Source organism: Alternaria atra, assembly GCF_907166805.1.
Source record: "Alternaria atra isolate CS162 genome assembly, contig: 35, whole genome shotgun sequence".
Classification (NCBI taxonomy): Eukaryota; Fungi; Ascomycota; class Dothideomycetes; order Pleosporales; family Pleosporaceae; genus Alternaria; species Alternaria atra.
The window spans coordinates 800,836-817,993 of NW_025091334.1; the positions used below are offsets into that span (position 1 = coordinate 800,836).

Below are 17,158 nucleotides of genomic sequence, written 5' to 3' on the forward strand. Positions count from 1 at the left end.
TCTCTAGGACCCGTGTCGCCTAGAAAAGGGCAACGGTGCATACCAAAAGCAAATGCAAGGCAGCCAATCCATTGAGAACAAAACGTTCATCAGAACGTACACCCATTGCTCAGCCTCCTCTTGGAGAGTAACTGTAGGCAATATGACAGTGGAGGACCTCGTTGATACATGCCGTATACGTAATCAGACTCGCTTGTTTGAGAGACCGGTCAGCCTTGTAGGACTCAGCCTACTGTGGAAAGCGAACATATATTGCTATATGCGGACATGTAGTCGCACACCAAGCTCAGCTTCACGCAGCATAATCCGTTTCGAATTCCATGGCCACGATCAGAGCAGCAGATGGGGCAGGTGCAGTCGGGAACCGTAGACTAGCAACAAATCGAGTACGCTCAACAGGCGCAAGACAGACGTATGCACATGGATCAGCGTAGTTTGGCTGTGACTGACTTCCGCAGTATAGACAATCCGTTCTTGACATTCGATGACACAAAAGCCGATCTCAATACCGGAAGAACCGAGCTAGAAGAATACGTTTGGCAATTTGCAGCGTTAGCAAATCTTAAAGATCGCTATGAATTGCTCCGATTCGGCGCTCGACTCGCTCGAGACAAGTATGAGACTATCAGTAGATATGCGGGTGAGCTCACAGAACCGGAGAAGAAGCTGTTGGAGAAGGAGAAGGACGAGAGTACAGGATTCTGGAAGCAGTCCAAGTTCTTCCGCGCGACAATCATGACGGCGAGTCTCGCAGGAATGATCCAGGGATGGACGCAAAGCGCGAACAACGGCACTGCCTATGGCATGCCAGATGAATTTGGGCTATGTTTCCGCCCACAAGATAACTGTACTTCATCCGACCTTTGGACTTTTGGAATGCTGAACGCTATACCGTTGCTTTCCGCAGGCCTCTTCGGTACACTCCTTGCAGATCCACTGCAGGAGAACTTCTTGGGGAGACGGGGTAGTGTGATGCTCTCTTGTACTATTACAATTGCATCAACAATTGGTGCGTCGGTTACGAATAATGTAGGCGAGCTCGCAGCCTGTCGGGCCATCAACGGAATAGCTTTGGGCGCAAAAGCATCTATAGGTAGGAGAGAAGCCTCGAATTTGACTGCATCAAAGACACTAATGTCATGTAGTTCCCATATATGCGGCTGAAATATCACCAGAGCATATTCGAGGCGCTGTCCTGGCAAATTGGCAGCTGGCTGATGCAGCGGGTGCGTATTCCTCTTATTCGAGTGGCATGAGATACTGATCCGTTAGGCATATTTCTCGGCTTTCTTGCGAACTTGTTGGTTGTGATATACGTGAAGAATGCCGCGTCCGCGTGGCGCATCCTTACAAATACGGTGCTTATTCCCACGATCCCGTTGTTGGTCATGATTTACTTGATGCCGGAATCACCTCGGTACTTGATGAAGCATGGAAAATACCGCAGAGCACTCGAAGCCTTCGAGCAGGTCCAAACCACGCAGCTGTTGGCAAGTCGCGATTTTATGTATGCGCATGCACAACTAGATTTCGAAAGCCGACTATTGAAGGGGGAGGTGAACCAACTTGGCAACCTGGCCGAACGCGTAGATATCAGCACGTCGAGCTTCTCTGGCGAGCCATCCTCGATGACACCTGATCGCGTGCAGCTCGAAACAGTGGGTTCTCAGGCGTCCACATCGCCAGGCCGATCCGTCCAGGGTTCCAATACGGAAGCAGCAAATAGAGGAACAACAGTAGAGCCAGGTAACAGTCAGCATCAGTCCAGATCGCGGACTGAGCAAAACGAAAATACCAATATCGAACTTGCGACTCTGAACAGAAGATGGAGCGATGTTACAAGCCTAAACTTCGATGTTGAAGTCAAGCGAGCGAAGAAGAAGCACAACCCCTACTCGTACAACATTGGTGTCAACGGTTATTACAAGCGTCTGAGAGAGCTGTGGTCCAACAAACGGTGTCGACGGGCGTTACTAAGCGCCTCAGTCTCCATGATCACTCAAACACTGACTGGCGTTAACACAATAGCCTTCCTCGGCACCATAGTTTGGAAGAACGCCATTACAGCCAACAGCGACCAAACCGCCGCGATAATAGGTCTGGCCTTCGGAGCAGCAAATTACGTGTTTGGACTACCAGCATATTGGTCTTCCGATCGATTAGGACGGTCCATTATGCTTTTGCTCGGCTTACCAAACATGGCCTGGTCAATGTTGGTGTTTGCCTTTCTCTTCAAGATCCCTGAGTCGGAGACGTCCGTTCGAACCCCAATGATCAGCATCTTCGCGATCATTTTCGTCGCCTTTTATGCTCCGACGGCGGGTACGTCTCCATTCTCGATTGCAGCAGAGGTCTTTCCTCTCGTGTCGAGAGAGGCTGGCATGGCTATCTCCGTCGCTATTAATCTCTCAGGCGCTGGTATATTGGTCCTGGTATTCCCGTTCCTGTTGAACAGCATTCAACCGACCGCTGCATTCTCGATCTTTGCAGGCCTGAACTTGGTCGCCTTTGTATTGGTGTACTTGTTCGTTCCGGAGACGAGAATGCGGACATTGGAGGAGCTGCAGTATACGTTCGATTTACCGACGGGATGGCATGTCGCGTATCGGCTAGGGTACATACGGCGGCATGTTTGGGAGAATTGGTGGAAGTATCTGGCTCGCAAAGAGGTCGAACCTCCTATCCCGTTCTATGCATGGGCGCGGGAGACATATAGAGAGATGGCAGACGCCAGCTAAGTAGCGTAGCGAGATGCGCCTGAGCAGGTTGTGGACGAGGCATAGACGTTTGAGGCGCGACGCAACCTCGCACCCACTTTCCCTAATCAAGTGACGTTCTGGTGATAGCGCGAAAGACTTAGTAAGGCAAACTTGCAAGACCTTCTACAAAACATCTGTGGATGCTTGTCAAAGCATGAGTGATGTCGGGATACTGAGATTCATAGATAAAACGAACGACGTGCGAATTGAAACACTATCTACATGACATGCTACTCAATACACGAGAGTAGTACTGTAGAGGCGTGTTAAGCCTACTGCAAGACACTGCACTGCTGGCAATCTTAGGGTAATGAGCGGGCCCACAGCTTCGAGATACGATATGTTACGGTTAGTGGCAACAAGATGATGTAGGTGAGATTCCCAGGGTCGTGTAATCATTGTATTGTACTACTTAGGTAGGCGGTGGCCTATCTGCCATCGTAGCAATACTGCGACTGCCCTTACAACCATAGGTACTAATCGCTTGTAGCTAAGATTGCATCTTGACAACAACATGCCCTCCTTGGCCTTTAACAAATCAGTGTGTGTCTGCAGGTTAAAATAGAACTAGCTCACCTGGCAGCAAAGGCGAAAAGACGGTATCGCCGTTCACCATGAAACTATTGCCTACCCACAGAATTAGCAAGAAGCACAATGAAGCGCCACAGAGTATAAATACCAGACATTTGGAGCAAGTAGTCATTGCCATTCTTGTGCGCAATGACACGGTGCGGGTCAGGATGTTCGTCTGCTTTGAACCATAACACCCTCTTCGGCAGGAGGCTACGATCCTCTATCATTCCTCTTGAGAGAACAAGCCCGTCAGATATGAGACGGCATTCCTTGAGTTCAAAGACGGCTGGTTCTGACCCAGTCTTTGCATGCTTGCATGTTTGGCCACCAAAGGTATCTTCGTCCAACGGGCCATTGACCTTGGAGATGGGCTTGCCGTCGATTTCGATGGTGAAGGGGCGTGGGAGGGAGTCCATAGTTGTGGACGAAAAGACACGTGTTGATAGTAGAAACAGCAGGCAAAGTGCAAAGATCCACGAGAGACTGCAGGTGCGATGCTTTCTGAAGTTTGGCACTTGGTTCTCCGCCGTCTTTATATAGGTGAGTACTATGAGGGTCAGCTGTAGCCATAGCGTAAACTATGCAACAAAGTTGTTTTTCGTATGCGTAGTCGACACCCACTCGCAGTGACGACGAACCTGGAACGACGCTGAAGGTACACCGCTGTTATGCATGCAAATGCAATGTAGACTGAATGTATGCACGCAACGGTGGCAACGCCGCCAGATGGGGAGGAAGTGGGAGGGATGAGGTCGCGAGTACTGGAGCAGCAGTAGACGGCCAGGGCTCCCAATGACGCCTCCGTCTTCCGCTTATCCTGCGCAACATGTTGATACAAGTTTCCAAGTACACAACACAGGACACATGCCGTTGCTTCGACAAGTGCTCTCTTAGGTGCCCCTGGCCCATAAAAGCATTGTCAAGAGGTGAACGCTCTCAGACACTCAAACTAGGTACCCCGCTCCCCACACTTCCTACACGGTACGGTCCGCACCATTGTGTCCGTGCACACAATACTCGGGATAGCATAATGCACACCCTAACAAGCAAAACGCACTACACTCAACACGACATGACTGTACCAGTATGAATTCAGTTAAAGGTGCGATTGAAGCTATCATCGAGTCTACGTTAGACTACAAGATCTTGGATCAATAGGACGGAAATACGGTTGCAGCCTTTAAGTCGTGCATTTAAGATGACCATTAATAAGTCTACTGCATATGAAGTGCCCTCGAGATAACGAGGCTAACGACGGGATAGCTCATGACACGATCGTGAGAACCATGCTTGACGATCTGTTCTCTGATGATCCCATTCTTCCCTTTCCATTCCATTTCCCAACCACCAGCACCCACAGCCGTTTTCTCTTTCGCTTTAACATGTTCTAGTTCTTCGAAGGTCATAAGCGGAGATGATTGAGAGGTCGCATTAACAGCATGCCAGAACAAGATATCTGAGTGACTCCATGGTATATCGTAGTCGTCTTCGGCGTGTATCAACGTGATGTCGTAATTGTGTTTTTTGTTGTTGACCTTGATGCTGTCCAATCGATGAATCAGTGCGGCAAGCTTCTCCTTGGAAGGAAACTTGGTGAGGATGAATCCATTCAGCAGCCTCATAAGCGGTGGAAAGACTGCCAGAGGAGAAAGGAGCGGAAGAGTGCGAGCAACTCTATACGTCCTAGTAAGAGACTCGACATCAGCGAACGGTGCGACTAGTACAACTCCCGCTAGAACAATAGGAGTGGGCTGTGAGGCCAGGTGATGTGTGAGCGATATTGCTACCGCGGTACCCATAGACTGAGCAAATATCACGATCCTGTCTGGTGATATTCCTGCAGTGTCTGTTGCGAATCTGACTAGAGTGATAGCATCGGTAAGGAGACCGGCTTCTGAAGGCCACCCAGTACTGGTGCCAAACCCGCGGTAGTCAATGGCAAGGACATGCACATTGGTTGATGTCGCACTCATGGCCCTGTAACTTTGTGGCCGCCACCCAGATCCCAGCGTGCCTGCAGCACCGTGAAGGTAAATCACTACTTGCGCAGTTGGGTCCTTTAAAAGGCGAAATGAGATTCGGTCCTCGACGTTCGCGCAAAGTCCAACTGGCTCTTCACGAAGCTGGGCTTGGTGTTGGCGGTATGTCTCCAGTGGTAGGACGTGCCATGCATGTAGAGTCTCGCCATCTGGGGTTTTGAGATGAAACGGTGTAACTTGATTGCGCAGAAAGCCCCATTGCTCGGGTATGTTTATGTCTTGACCCCAAGTTCGGGTCACTCGGTGCAAGAAGATGACGTGGTCTTGTAGTGTTGGAATCGTCAGAAGTAAGACGAAGCCGAGATAAACTCCGACTAAGCCAACGAAGATGCCGAGGAGAAGCTTGAGTACGTCGGCAGATACATCCATGACCGGTCTATTCTGTGTCTAAGAAGTACAGCCACGACGACGAATTTTTCAGGTTGACCAGAGCTACAAACGATGTGGGGTTCAGGTGGAGCGTGCTGAACATTTTACACACGAAGATTGCCAGACACGCAGAAGGATACCAGTGTCTTTACGGCACAGAGGACCCGGCATGATGAGATGATTGAACGCCAGACACTATCCACTCGGAAGTGTTAATATTCAGATTTCTAATTTGGGAGCGACAGAACATATCTGCTACGATGTGATCGCGATTGTGATCGAAGAAAGAGTCTAAACTCCCACATTTCTGTGCAGAATGACATGCGCAAATCAGACGCAAAGAAAAACGACATCTGGTGTTGAGGACGCGTTGATCAGCTTCACACGGTTATGCGTCATGATCGTGATTTACAGGCGACTGATCCAGCCTAGCTCAGTGGGGGAACAGGTACTATTACCGAGGCCTAGGCCAGCGGGGAGCCCAACACTACAGCGCGCAAATCCAGCGCGTCTTCTTTATCTTGCGCTCGAAACCTCATGCATTCGAAAGCCTTATCCACTAGTTCTGTCTTTGCAAACTCTTACGCCTTTCGTGATGTTCATGCAAGAGCACGTCATGGCCGACCTAAGACCAGTCGTAGGTGAGATCAGCCACGATCACGGTCGCGTCACGTCGTACTTCCAGGAATGGCAACATCACTTTAGACATAAGTTATAAGACCGATGGAAACTTGATCATGATGTCTGAATCACTAACCTCAAAAAGCTTCGGTAGAGACACCTGGAAGGAGAGGTTTGGCTAGATCTCAGATGCGTTGTTGTACGAGATTAATGCAAGCACGAAGAGATCACTACACCAAAGACAGCTACCATGGGAAAGCTCATGTGTTGCTTAAAGACAAGGGTGTTGTTCATGTGCCCATCCTGAGTATACACAATGTTGATAATACTGACACTATCCACTTTGCAAACATTACTCATTCAAGGCATCGATACCCTCACTCTCAATTGTCTTCTTCACGTCATTCCGCGCCATAACACCATCGACTACCCTCGTGTAGCTCGGATAAGTCTCCCTCATCCCCATCTTGAGCATATTGCCCCACCGGTAGAAGACGAGGAGATATGCGTCTACTACGGTGAAATCATCGTCGACCGCCCAATTCCTACCCTCTAGCTTCTTCTCGATATATTCAAAACACTCTTGAACGTGTTTACGGCCTTTAGCTCGCACGGCGTCGTACATCGCCTCATCTCCGACAAACCGACCCGGCCTGAACACGCATCCAAATGCCTGTCCATGCAACGTCCCGCAAAGCCATACCATCCATTCTTGTGCTCTCGCCTGCGCAATGAAGCCTTTTCCGAGTAATTCTTTCTCTGGCGCTAGCGCAGCGATGGTGGAGAGGATGGCGGGTGTTTCGGTGATTAGCTCGCCATCTACCTCGAGGATGGGGACGCGGCCTTTGGGATTCAGATGAAGATGGGAAGCGGGGAAACCACGAGCAGCATGGAGGTTTGTGGTGCTAAAGGGGAGAGCGGAGATTTGGAGCGCAATATGAGTGGCTAGTGAACAAGATCCTGGTGTGTGGTAGAGATGAAGAGTTGGCGGCATCGTGTCGATAGCAGTAGTAGGTAGCGTAGAAGTGATTTGGCTTTAGTGAGAGACGACGCCTTTTTGTGTACGCGAAGTCAGCAGTCAGCGTGTGTTCCTGATTATTAGATCTAGAGTCTTCGTCCAATGATCTGGAAAAGCTGCAGTGCTGGTTGGTTGTCAGCCGCGGAATCTCAGCCGCGCTTATCTAACTGATAATCGTAATTCCAAGGGCACGCCGTCGAAGATCACCATACATTGCACTCATGCCAGCAATCATCTGTCTAGGTGGTTGAGTATTTGACCCACACCATGGTTTGTTGTGGCTATGTGTACGCTTGCCTGATCGGTGAGCAGGTGCTCTGCATCTACGAATACCTCAGCCGCACCTGCCCTCGTTTCTCCTTCCTCATCAATTCTGCTGAAGCATCAATTCATCAGTTCCTGGCGTGTGTAGTTATGTAAATGAGTATTACTGCACCGTCTGTCAAACGTCGCAAAATTGCACCACGTGCAGGTCACAGGCCGGTCACTAGGGCAAAGCTAGCCCTACCCAGCGAGTTGACTTGTTCCTACTCTTCTATAGCTATCGAGCCCTCAAGCAACCGGACGAGATACGCATCTTTAAAGTCGAGAGGATAGCTTCGACCGAATGGCAGTATGGCATCGAACATACAATATTGACCGATGCACCACTCTTCGAAACTGTCTCGTATGTCTGGGCTCCGGTAGTCTGGCGCAAGTCACGCCTTGCCAAAGTGTACTTCGAAGGCATTCGCTATGTTTCTCATTAACGTGCTAAATAATAACAAGACCTTGCATGCCCTTAAGGTAAGGTGTAACCTATAACACAGAAGCTTCCTCTTGAGTACCGAACAATCAGACACGAGACATATACCAAACAACATCAAAGTCGAGCTCCATATCTATCAACGCCTCCAACACCATTGAACACATCACTACTGCGTCACAGCCCTCAATCCTTGTAACACTAATCCAAACATGACACCTCTTGCAACCCTAGGTTCCTGTAAACAATCGAACACCTTACCTAACGCCTCTCCGCTAGCAGCCTGGCCCATGACACTCGTCAGCGCCTGAGGCATACCCCTCTCCACAAGTAACTTCCTTGCTTTAACCCTCAATTTCTCCTTCTCCTCTTCACTCATCTCCGCGGGCCATGCCTTGAGCTCTTCTTCTGTTGGCAGACCGTTCTCCCGGATCTTTCTGATGTGGTATGCTAATCCGGCGTCGGAGGCGTTACCGTCGAGAACAGTAGTCTGCAGGAGCGATGTGATTGAGGAGAGTTGGGGGTTTCCGGGACGAAGGAGGAAGGATTTTGCGGCGTTGAGGAGTGTGCGGCGGAGTGTCCAGGCGGAGGAGAGGGTGTAGAGTTCGTTTATGACTGCGAAGAAGAGTTCGATGAGGACTGTGGTTTCGGGCTCGGACAGCGGCGTATGAGTGGGTGCTGTACGGGACTTTGATGGTGATTTAGCGGGAGATGAGGTTAATGATGTACCTGAGGGTCGACGAGGTAGTGAGGGTGCGGAGTCTATTGATGACCGCGAAGGCTTTTGGGCGTGCGCTGGCTCTGGTTGATTACGCATAGTGCTGTAGTCGTCGGTTATTTCGCTAGGCATTGGTGGCAAGTTGATGAGTTGATCACCTCCCATCATGGGACTGAGATCTTCTATTTTCTCGCGCATGCTTGGCGCACGACTATTGCTCCGTGAGCCATACCTGGAAGATCTCCCAGAACGTTTGCCATCGCCGTCAGGGTTATAGGATGGTCGACGTTCCATGGGTGCTTCACGGCCTGGCTGCTGATCGATGACAGGTGAATGAGGATCGCGTACAGAATCTATGGATGTACGTTTGGTTACCAACGACAAGGTGCTCTCGGAACGAATGTGCGTGGGAAGTTCAGAAACGGTCGACTCGGCTCTGCTTTGTCGTGTCTGGATTGGCGCCGTATTGGACGATGTACGGCTCAGAGGGCTTCCGGATGCCTTCGTGTCAGCGACGTTGCTAACCGAATCGCGGTTCTTCTTTCCTCCTAGTGGTGCGGTTACGCTGCCGAGTACTCCAGTAACACCGCCGAAGAGGGCCTTGCCACCACCAGCAACTTCCTTGGGCGCCTTGGAAAGTACACCCATCATCCCTTTACCAACAGTATCGAAAGTCTGGCCTGCCCATCCGATGCCTGGGAAGCCACCACCGGGAGTCTTTCCAGAGCCCAACTCTTTGTCCAAGAACCGCTTCATACCCTCACTTTCAGCAAGTGGTTGGTACTTTACAGCATCGTTGAGATACCGCTCCAGTTCTCCACGCAAAGACGCCTTGGTGTGACCTTTCCATGGCGGCAGTGTAGCGTGTGATTCGTTAAAGCCGGCGGTCCCAGTGATGGCTGCTATCCGACGTATGACTTCGTGTAAAGTTTCGAACTCGGCGTACTTGCGTGCTGTCATCCACCCGGTGTGATGGTTCGATTTCGGTTCAATCTGTATCAGATACTCTGCTGTCGGCTTGGCCTTGATCGTACCCTTCTCCCCAGGCATACTATCATCAAAGATCGACATTGTGCTGTTGTGCAGTGTCAGTGGTGGCGGTGCAGGAGGCGGGTTGTCCATTAGCGCAGTAGGCGGCTGAGGTAGTACAAGCTGGTCGAAGCTTGTGAATGCTTTCTTCACTTCCTGGGTCGGTGGTTCCTCGGAACTCTTTGGTGGAGATGCTGGTGTGGCTTCTGAGAACGACCGGCCGGAAAGTCCTGAGATGCTTAAGTCCGTATGCTCGGCATCGCCATGCGCGTCGCTCTCTGACGAGGACGGGGTGACTATCCCTTGAGTGGTACTCTCGGACTGGTCGTCGTTCAGAGTTGACGTGGATGCGCTTTGTTGTTGCTGCTCCTTTAGCCGCTTTGCGTCTTCTTCAGCAATCATCTGGCTCAAGAGCTGTGCCTCTCGCATAGCATCGTCCATGGCTTCCTGAGCTTTGCTCATGACGCGCTTGTGTTCCCTTTTCTCAGCCGTGGTTGTTGTTTCTGCATCGTCGGATTCTTTTTCTACAGTCTTCTTTACGTTTTGTAGCTGCCCTGAAGAACCCTCGACGCCTGCGTCAATAGCATTCAGAAGCTCTGGCTCGCCATCCTCCAAAAGATATACGATCCACCCATTGATCCACTCGGGCTTGGAACAGCTCACGACGATCATCTCGAGTATAAGCTTCGCGAGTATCTGATGTAGGAATATTCGTGCCGGCATGCAGTTGTCTAAGATGGGCATAATAAGTAAGGGTATGCGCATGGATCTAGTATACAGAGTTTACTCACACGTCTTCGGTTCTAAATAGTTTTGTAGGATGTCTTCAGCCGCTACACTGAACTGCTTCATTTGGTAGTCTGGGTCCAGTATGTTGGCTAGAGTACTATCTCGCTTCATCTTGAGATATATATCGACCGCTTCGGTTGGCACATCGCCGGGTGACGCTTGGATTGCAACGGCGATCTCTTGCAGGAGTATGATCATGAAGGATGATGAGCGCGTCACAAAGTCAAGGAAGTTGTCGGCTGGTCGCTTTCGGGAGAGGTGTGCAGATATGGAAAGCACGAAAGCCGTCAAGGTCTGGCGGCACGAGTTCGGGAATGTGTCTTCGGTGGGCAGTAGGGGTGAGTACCACCACCTGCGTTGTATTAGAACAGTATCTAGACACTGCGCGGAGGACATACTTGACATAGTCACGAATGACTGCATCCGTCAACTCCGTCAGCGCAGCGGCGGTCTCTGGCTTGAAGTCTGAGTAGTCGAGCGTCTTGCCCGAGTACAGCTGCACATTGAAGTCGGAGCTGTCGTCTCTAGCATGGCCCTTTTCTTGCGTCTTGTCGGTCCGCCAGTCAAGAACACGCTGCGCTATGTCGACGGCCAATTCTCGCTTCCTCGCGTCGGCGTTCTTCCCCTGTGTCTCTTTGTTGTTGCCATGGTGCCCTTCCCACGTCGCGTGGAGGACTACGCCGCCTACAACGCCTATGAGGACCAGCCCAACGCGGCCAAGTATAAGATATGTGCCTGCGCCTAGGCCGGCAAGACAGGCGCCGAGCGTCTCATTGCTTGCAGTCGCCAAGAAGTGCAAGGTGCGATCCGTGAGGGCCTTGACATCGAATGGAGGCGTATTCGATTCTGTCTTTGGGGTCTCCGGCGTCACAGCGGTGCTATCGGTGAGCGAGTCATGGTGGCGGTCGAGTGCGGAGGTGGGCGGGCTCGGGGGTGGTTGAACGGAGTCGCTCATGGTGGTTGTATGTGCGCCAACATCGGGGTTTGCTGAGCTGAAGAGTGTCGTGGCCTGCAGTGAAGCATGGTCCAGCGCAGCCGACTGGAATATGTGGCGTCTCTAACGGCTGACACTGGCGTTCTGGCCGTTTCACAGCTGCCGCTTGTTGATCGCAGAGCGCTGAATAGTAACGCCGAGCCCGCCCGAGCGTTGAATATCTATTTTCGAATCCCAACATCGTTCTGATCTTCGCATCTACACGCGTCTCGTCTTCCCTTAGCACCCTCAGCCCTATCAGCCATGTCCAGCGACCCTCCTAACGATGCCGAGATTCTCGCTCATGCCGAGAAGTTCTGGGAGGGGCGCAAGCCTAGCAGTCCCATCTACCAGTTCCTGCTTGACGACATCAAGCTGACCTATGCCTCCAAAGGTGTTGTGCGCGCACAGCTACCGCTTACCAAGAATCATGTAAACACGCACGGAAGTATCCATGGCTCGGTCTCCGCAACGCTGATCGACTGGGTTGGTGGCATAGCCATTGCTGCTTGGGATAATCGGACCAAGACAGGCGTATCCACGGATATTCATATCTCGTACCAGAGCGGGGCAAAGGATGGTGATACCATTGAGATTGAAGGCAGGGCAGGCAAAGTGGGCGGAACCCTTGCCTTTACAACAGCGACGATATGGAAGCTTGTCGATGGCAAGCCAGGCCCTATCGTTGCAACCGGCTCTCATACCAAGTTTGTCAAGGTATGAACCGTCATCTGTAGAACGCCATCTTCTTTGAGGTCTCGTCCAGCTCTCCATGGACGATCGAACTCCACTCGGATCGCGAAGATTGACCGACCCTCTCGCTATCATTTCGTGCCCAGCTTCACAGCGACGACAGCATGAGGATGTGGGAGGGTCCTACATATCGCTCAAATGGCCAATGCTATGAGCATCCATGACGTTCCGATTAGTTTCTTCTTTGTCCATTGATTGTATTGTGCGTGCAGCTCCTCTTGAGCGGTTTGCCCTGGAATTCGTAATTCCAAACTTTCATCGTCTTGGTCAGAATACAGGGAGGATTTCCTAGAAAATATCAAGAATCTGGCCAAGCCACAAAACAAAATGTTTCTACGAGCGCTATCATCAGTTCCTGTCTCCATTCTCAACGTCGGATAACGGCATCGCAAGCACAGGACACGCGTCGTCAGCCACACTCATCAGCCAATCAGAGCGCGCATGAGCCACATCTCCACGAAGCCAAGCTCCTTGATTTCCCAGTAAAGCCACAGACTATGCCTTAAACACAAGCCAAACGGGCTGGAATCGCTTGAGTGCAAATAATCAAGGATCATGCGTCCCAAATCGAGTGCCTGGCGTATGTCATACTGCAAACGGGTACTGATTGTGACGTCGATGAACCGGTGGATAAGATTCCAACAAGCATGAGGAGAATTACAGTGAAGTATAAGAGATCAAGAGTCCTCGTAGTGTACTCGCAATCAAGAAAACCAATACTAAATTCTCCAAACCAAAGACGAGTCTAACTTCAAAGGTCCACTCCATTCTGATCAGTCACATCAGACCAACTCACGACACTGCATCCATCTCCTACTACCCATCGCTTCTCTAGCAACAAGATCGATACAACCTTAGTTCATACTCGAAGACCTCCGTTGTCATCTCAACATCGTCTATCACGTACAACATGGGCTGCGGACCTTCACGACCTCGCCGCTTCGACGGAAACGGAGTATCCTACATCGACCACCCGCAAGCTGTACACAGCACTGGTGGAGTAGGGCATGGTCGAAGGCACGGTGGTATGAGAGGAAGCGGTATGAGTACCACTGGTATGGGAGGCAGTGGTATTAGCGGCAGACACGGCATGAGCAGTGGCATGAGTTCTGGCATGAGTATGGGCCGGTCAAGTCGCACGAGCGGAGGCATGAGCAGCGGTATGGGCATGGGACGTTCAAGCCGCTCGGGGGGAGGTCTTGGCGGGATGATGTCGGGGTTTGGGAGGAGCCGGAGATGCTAGTCAGTCCAACGTGGCAGACGGTACTTACAAACAAACCTCCTAAATGCTTGCCTGGGGGTCGAAGAAGATATGTGGAGTGATTATTGAGTTTCTCTGGCGTTCTTGGGATAGCGGGATGGTATTCACGGGTGTTAAGCGTCTATAATTACTATCAGTCTGTACGGTTTTGAGCAAATGGAATCAATTGGTCCAAGAAACAAACTAGAATAACTATTGAAATGGCTCATGTTCATCATGCTACAGTTTGTGGACGCTGGGAAGCTAGCTAACTAGGCATCGACTAGACCTTATCGCTCCTCGTCATCAATTGAGTCATGCTAGCGACGACTTTACACGGGTCAACATACCCCACTAGTCCGCACTCCGTCAGCATACTCCTGCCATGTTCCAGACGCTACCAAACTTGACGCGAATCTTCTGCTGCAACCCGCCCGCCACAGGAAAGGCCTGGATGTCGAACCCATCCTCAGCTAGGCTATGCATGAGATCGTCACCAAAGCCCACCATTTCCATCATCAATACCTGGAAGAACTTCAAGCGCATGAGTTGGTTGATATGAGGCTTTAGCAGTTCGAGAACAGCCTGGCGCAACATGTCAGTCACATCCAAGGTGTTGCGCCAGATGAGAACCAAGGAGTCAAGGAAGGAGTTCAGGACCGATGATACAGGACTGGCATCTGGGTACTTGTGATCGCCATTGACGGTATGGTCGGAGAAGTCAGTGGGGTCTTCGCCGGGGGTGATGCCCATACTGAGAACCATTCTGGCGATGTTGATATACTCTCCGATCGCGTGATCACATAGCTTGGCCACGTCGTACTTATTTCCGACGATGTAGGCGTGAACGTGAAGATCCAAAAGTGTAATGTTGGCGTATTCGAGTCGCATATTGGGATTGAAGGTATAGATGCCGTCTTCTATGTAACATATCATCGCTGCAATGGCGTAGGGGAAGTCATCGCGAACGCGGATGCAGCATGTTTGACCCTCCTTTGGCATTCTTAGCACTGTGAGACCTTTCGAGTGCAGGCGGGATACTTACGACAGATGGACCGTCTAACATCGGTGCAAAGAAGCGAGACTCAGTGCACAAAAGGTACTTGTCAATCTTCATAACTTGCTTACCCTTATCGAAGAAAATCATTACATCGTCCTTCAGAATATGAGAAAAACAGCTGTATCGTCATTAGCATTGATCACTCCAGTAGAGACGGCCGCTGCTTACTACCGAAGATCGATTGATTGCATAACAAAGACACTTGTACGGGTCGCATTGATATCGATAGCCGACTGCAACGTTAGATCCGGGAGATGCCTACGAGGAGGATCCAATAGAGATAGACTCTGGAAGTGAAGCGCACTCGGAGTGAGTGGACCAATGTGGCTGACCGGACTAGGTATAGCAGCAGTGTCTGGGTCCTCGAAGATGACCAGACCAGGCGCGGGTGGATATGCCTCCAATACCTGTCCAGGAAAAGAACCTGAGTCGTGGTCTTCAGAGGTAGTGTAGCTTCGTTCAAAGCCATTGCTACCAAGTTGTAGCTCGGATAGACTTCGAAGGGATGAGATGCGTGGAGCAAGTGGAAGATGATTCCTGAGATCGTCGGAGGGCTTGTTAGACTCGTCCTGAATAGAAAAGAATTGTATAACATTCTCTTTATCGGATCCAAACGAGAATGCGGGCGTATAGAAGATCTGTGGCGTTGAGGCAACGGCCGAGGCAACGACACTGCATAGTGCCTTGCGATGTGGGTGGCTAGAGAGATTGGAAGTCCCATTGAACGCTTTGCCGAAGGCACGCTTACGATCTTGCTGATTCATATCGAGATGATATGAAGGCTGACTGCGTTCAAATGGAGTCGACTGTGGTCTGTAGAGGATAGGTAGGAGGGAGACCGTCCTTCGAAAAATTTCGTTTCTCATATTCGTACGAAACGCGAGGTGAAGGAGAGAGAAGGTGACCGCAGCATCCTGTCCACGTCATAGAGGGAGAAATTTGCAGCAATCGCCGCATACCGGTGGTGAACGTGTGCGTTTGTCGAGCTCGGTTCTGTATAGTCTCGCTCTGGCATATTGAGAACAGCGTACGGGTCTCTGAGTGAGGAGTGATTGTTGCGAGCCCAATATAGTATTGAGTGCAGGTAACTCGACAACACTAGTGGCATCGACTAGCTATCAAATGCGGATCTCGCACTCGCCTCACCCTCACTACCACAGCTATACGTGCTCACGGTCGTACACTAACTATCTCCAGCGAGATGCCATCTCTTCGAATAAGTCCGCTCTGAAATCTGGTAGCTCGTCCATGGACTCATATACAAGAGCCATGGTCCTCCCTGTACCGTGTATGAACGCTTGCACGTGATTGGCACAAAGCTTGATTGCAACTCTTTTGAGGTCGTCCGCGTTAGCTCTTCGCTCAGGTGCGTAGATAGAGCGGATTGCGTGTAACAACTGCTCTTCCTCACCATCGGCAACCAGCACCATGGCCGCAAAGTCTTCAAATTTCTTCAGTGCAAGCGCTTTCAGGCCGGCAACGCCATATCGCTCTGCAAGCATATACACGTCTACGTGAGAGCGAAGAGTGACGTCCTCGGGTACCTCGAGGCCCCAGCCTGCTAGCTGATCGGTGTAATCAAGCTGGTAACAGTACTGCATCATTGCGGCGACGGCTGATGGATCATCGGCGCTGAGATCAATGATGCCTTTCGACGATTTCTGCTTATGTCAGTGCGGTTGAGGTGAGGGGCGCGACTTGAACACACTGGCGATATAACAACGGCACAAACTCTGGCGAACCACCTCGAATGATAGCACATAATCACCCTGTCGACATGATAGACGTCCCTTTTGGATCGCACGACTAGATCGGAGCATTGCCATTCTGCAGCAGGTGACGAAGACGAGCTCACAACGGGCGTGGGGGGAGACGTGATGATTGGTGTAGGAGCTGAAGTTGGCAGTGTTTCCGCTTGTCGCGAGTGAACTTCTTGCGGCTTGCTTTTATGTAAGAATAGCCGGGCTATTGAGCTATTGGAAAAGGTCTTGCGATGTTTTGGACGATAACTTTGGTTGTTTATTGAAGTAGTAGAAGAGGCTGCTGTGGACACAGAGGCGTTGGAACTAGTGGAAGCAGTTCGATGCAGACAGCCGAAGGACGCGTCTGAAGAAGTTGTACTGAGTCGGGACGACAGCTCAGTGCGGGCTATGCTGTCACGCTTTGAGCCATAGATAGAGGGATCAAGTCTAGAACTTGTGAGCAGAAGTGATCTCGGCTTCAATGAAAGCACTTACATATTGCTATTAACGAAAACTGGCGTTGCGAACATTTTAGCGAAGATTGATATATGCAAGGATATTGCGTAAAGATTGATTCGACGAAATCTTGCTCACTGAGACTTCGTGTCTACTGCAACAGTGCAAAAGACCACAGACGGGATCACAGCCCTAGCTGCGCTGCTGCTGTATATACGCACTTACGGTTCTGCCCTCTGGGCATTCAAAACTTAGACAACTCATGACCACATGG

At 50.7% G+C, this 17,158-nt stretch overlaps 8 protein-coding genes across 8 annotated transcripts; 2 read left to right on the forward strand and 6 right to left on the reverse strand.

Annotated features, from left to right (window-relative positions):
- Positions 1-320: 320 nt before the first annotated feature.
- ALTATR162_LOCUS11176 (uncharacterized protein) lies at positions 321-2,738 on the forward strand (the record flags this gene model as incomplete). The annotated part of the gene is made up of 4 exons (XM_043318818.1): positions 321-412; positions 459-1,093; positions 1,146-1,226; positions 1,273-2,738. 4 exons carry the CDS (start codon positions 321-323, stop codon positions 2,736-2,738), a joined length of 2,274 nt encoding a protein of 757 aa, XP_043174753.1.
- Positions 2,739-3,249: 511 nt separating this feature from the next.
- ALTATR162_LOCUS11177 (uncharacterized protein) lies at positions 3,250-3,748 on the reverse strand (the record flags this gene model as incomplete). The annotated part of the gene is made up of 3 exons (XM_043318819.1): positions 3,250-3,287; positions 3,336-3,386; positions 3,439-3,748. The coding sequence occupies 3 exons, from the start codon at positions 3,746-3,748 to the stop codon at positions 3,250-3,252; spliced, it is 399 nt and encodes a 132-aa protein (XP_043174754.1).
- A 798-nt stretch (positions 3,749-4,546) lies between these two features.
- Positions 4,547-5,740, reverse strand: ALTATR162_LOCUS11178 (uncharacterized protein; the record flags this gene model as incomplete). Its single annotated transcript, XM_043318820.1, has 1 exon — positions 4,547-5,740. One exon carries the CDS (start codon positions 5,738-5,740, stop codon positions 4,547-4,549), a length of 1,194 nt encoding a protein of 397 aa, XP_043174755.1.
- Positions 5,741-6,713: 973 nt separating this feature from the next.
- ALTATR162_LOCUS11179 (uncharacterized protein) lies at positions 6,714-7,355 on the reverse strand (the record flags this gene model as incomplete). Its single annotated transcript, XM_043318821.1, has 1 exon — positions 6,714-7,355. The coding sequence occupies one exon, from the start codon at positions 7,353-7,355 to the stop codon at positions 6,714-6,716; it is 642 nt and encodes a 213-aa protein (XP_043174756.1).
- A 938-nt stretch (positions 7,356-8,293) lies between these two features.
- Positions 8,294-11,615, reverse strand: ALTATR162_LOCUS11180 (uncharacterized protein; the record flags this gene model as incomplete). Its single annotated transcript, XM_043318822.1, has 3 exons — positions 8,294-10,602; positions 10,663-11,012; positions 11,059-11,615. 3 exons carry the CDS (start codon positions 11,613-11,615, stop codon positions 8,294-8,296), a joined length of 3,216 nt encoding a protein of 1,071 aa, XP_043174757.1.
- Positions 11,616-11,897: 282 nt separating this feature from the next.
- Positions 11,898-12,356, forward strand: ALTATR162_LOCUS11181 (uncharacterized protein; the record flags this gene model as incomplete). The annotated part of the gene is made up of 1 exon (XM_043318823.1): positions 11,898-12,356. The coding sequence occupies one exon, from the start codon at positions 11,898-11,900 to the stop codon at positions 12,354-12,356; it is 459 nt and encodes a 152-aa protein (XP_043174758.1).
- Positions 12,357-13,995: 1,639 nt separating this feature from the next.
- ALTATR162_LOCUS11182 (uncharacterized protein) lies at positions 13,996-15,450 on the reverse strand (the record flags this gene model as incomplete). Its single annotated transcript, XM_043318824.1, has 3 exons — positions 13,996-14,619; positions 14,672-14,804; positions 14,855-15,450. 3 exons carry the CDS (start codon positions 15,448-15,450, stop codon positions 13,996-13,998), a joined length of 1,353 nt encoding a protein of 450 aa, XP_043174759.1.
- Positions 15,451-15,873: 423 nt separating this feature from the next.
- Positions 15,874-16,958, reverse strand: ALTATR162_LOCUS11183 (uncharacterized protein; the record flags this gene model as incomplete). The annotated part of the gene is made up of 3 exons (XM_043318825.1): positions 15,874-16,347; positions 16,740-16,875; positions 16,924-16,958. The coding sequence occupies 3 exons, from the start codon at positions 16,956-16,958 to the stop codon at positions 15,874-15,876; spliced, it is 645 nt and encodes a 214-aa protein (XP_043174760.1).
- Positions 16,959-17,158: the final 200 nt, after the last annotated feature.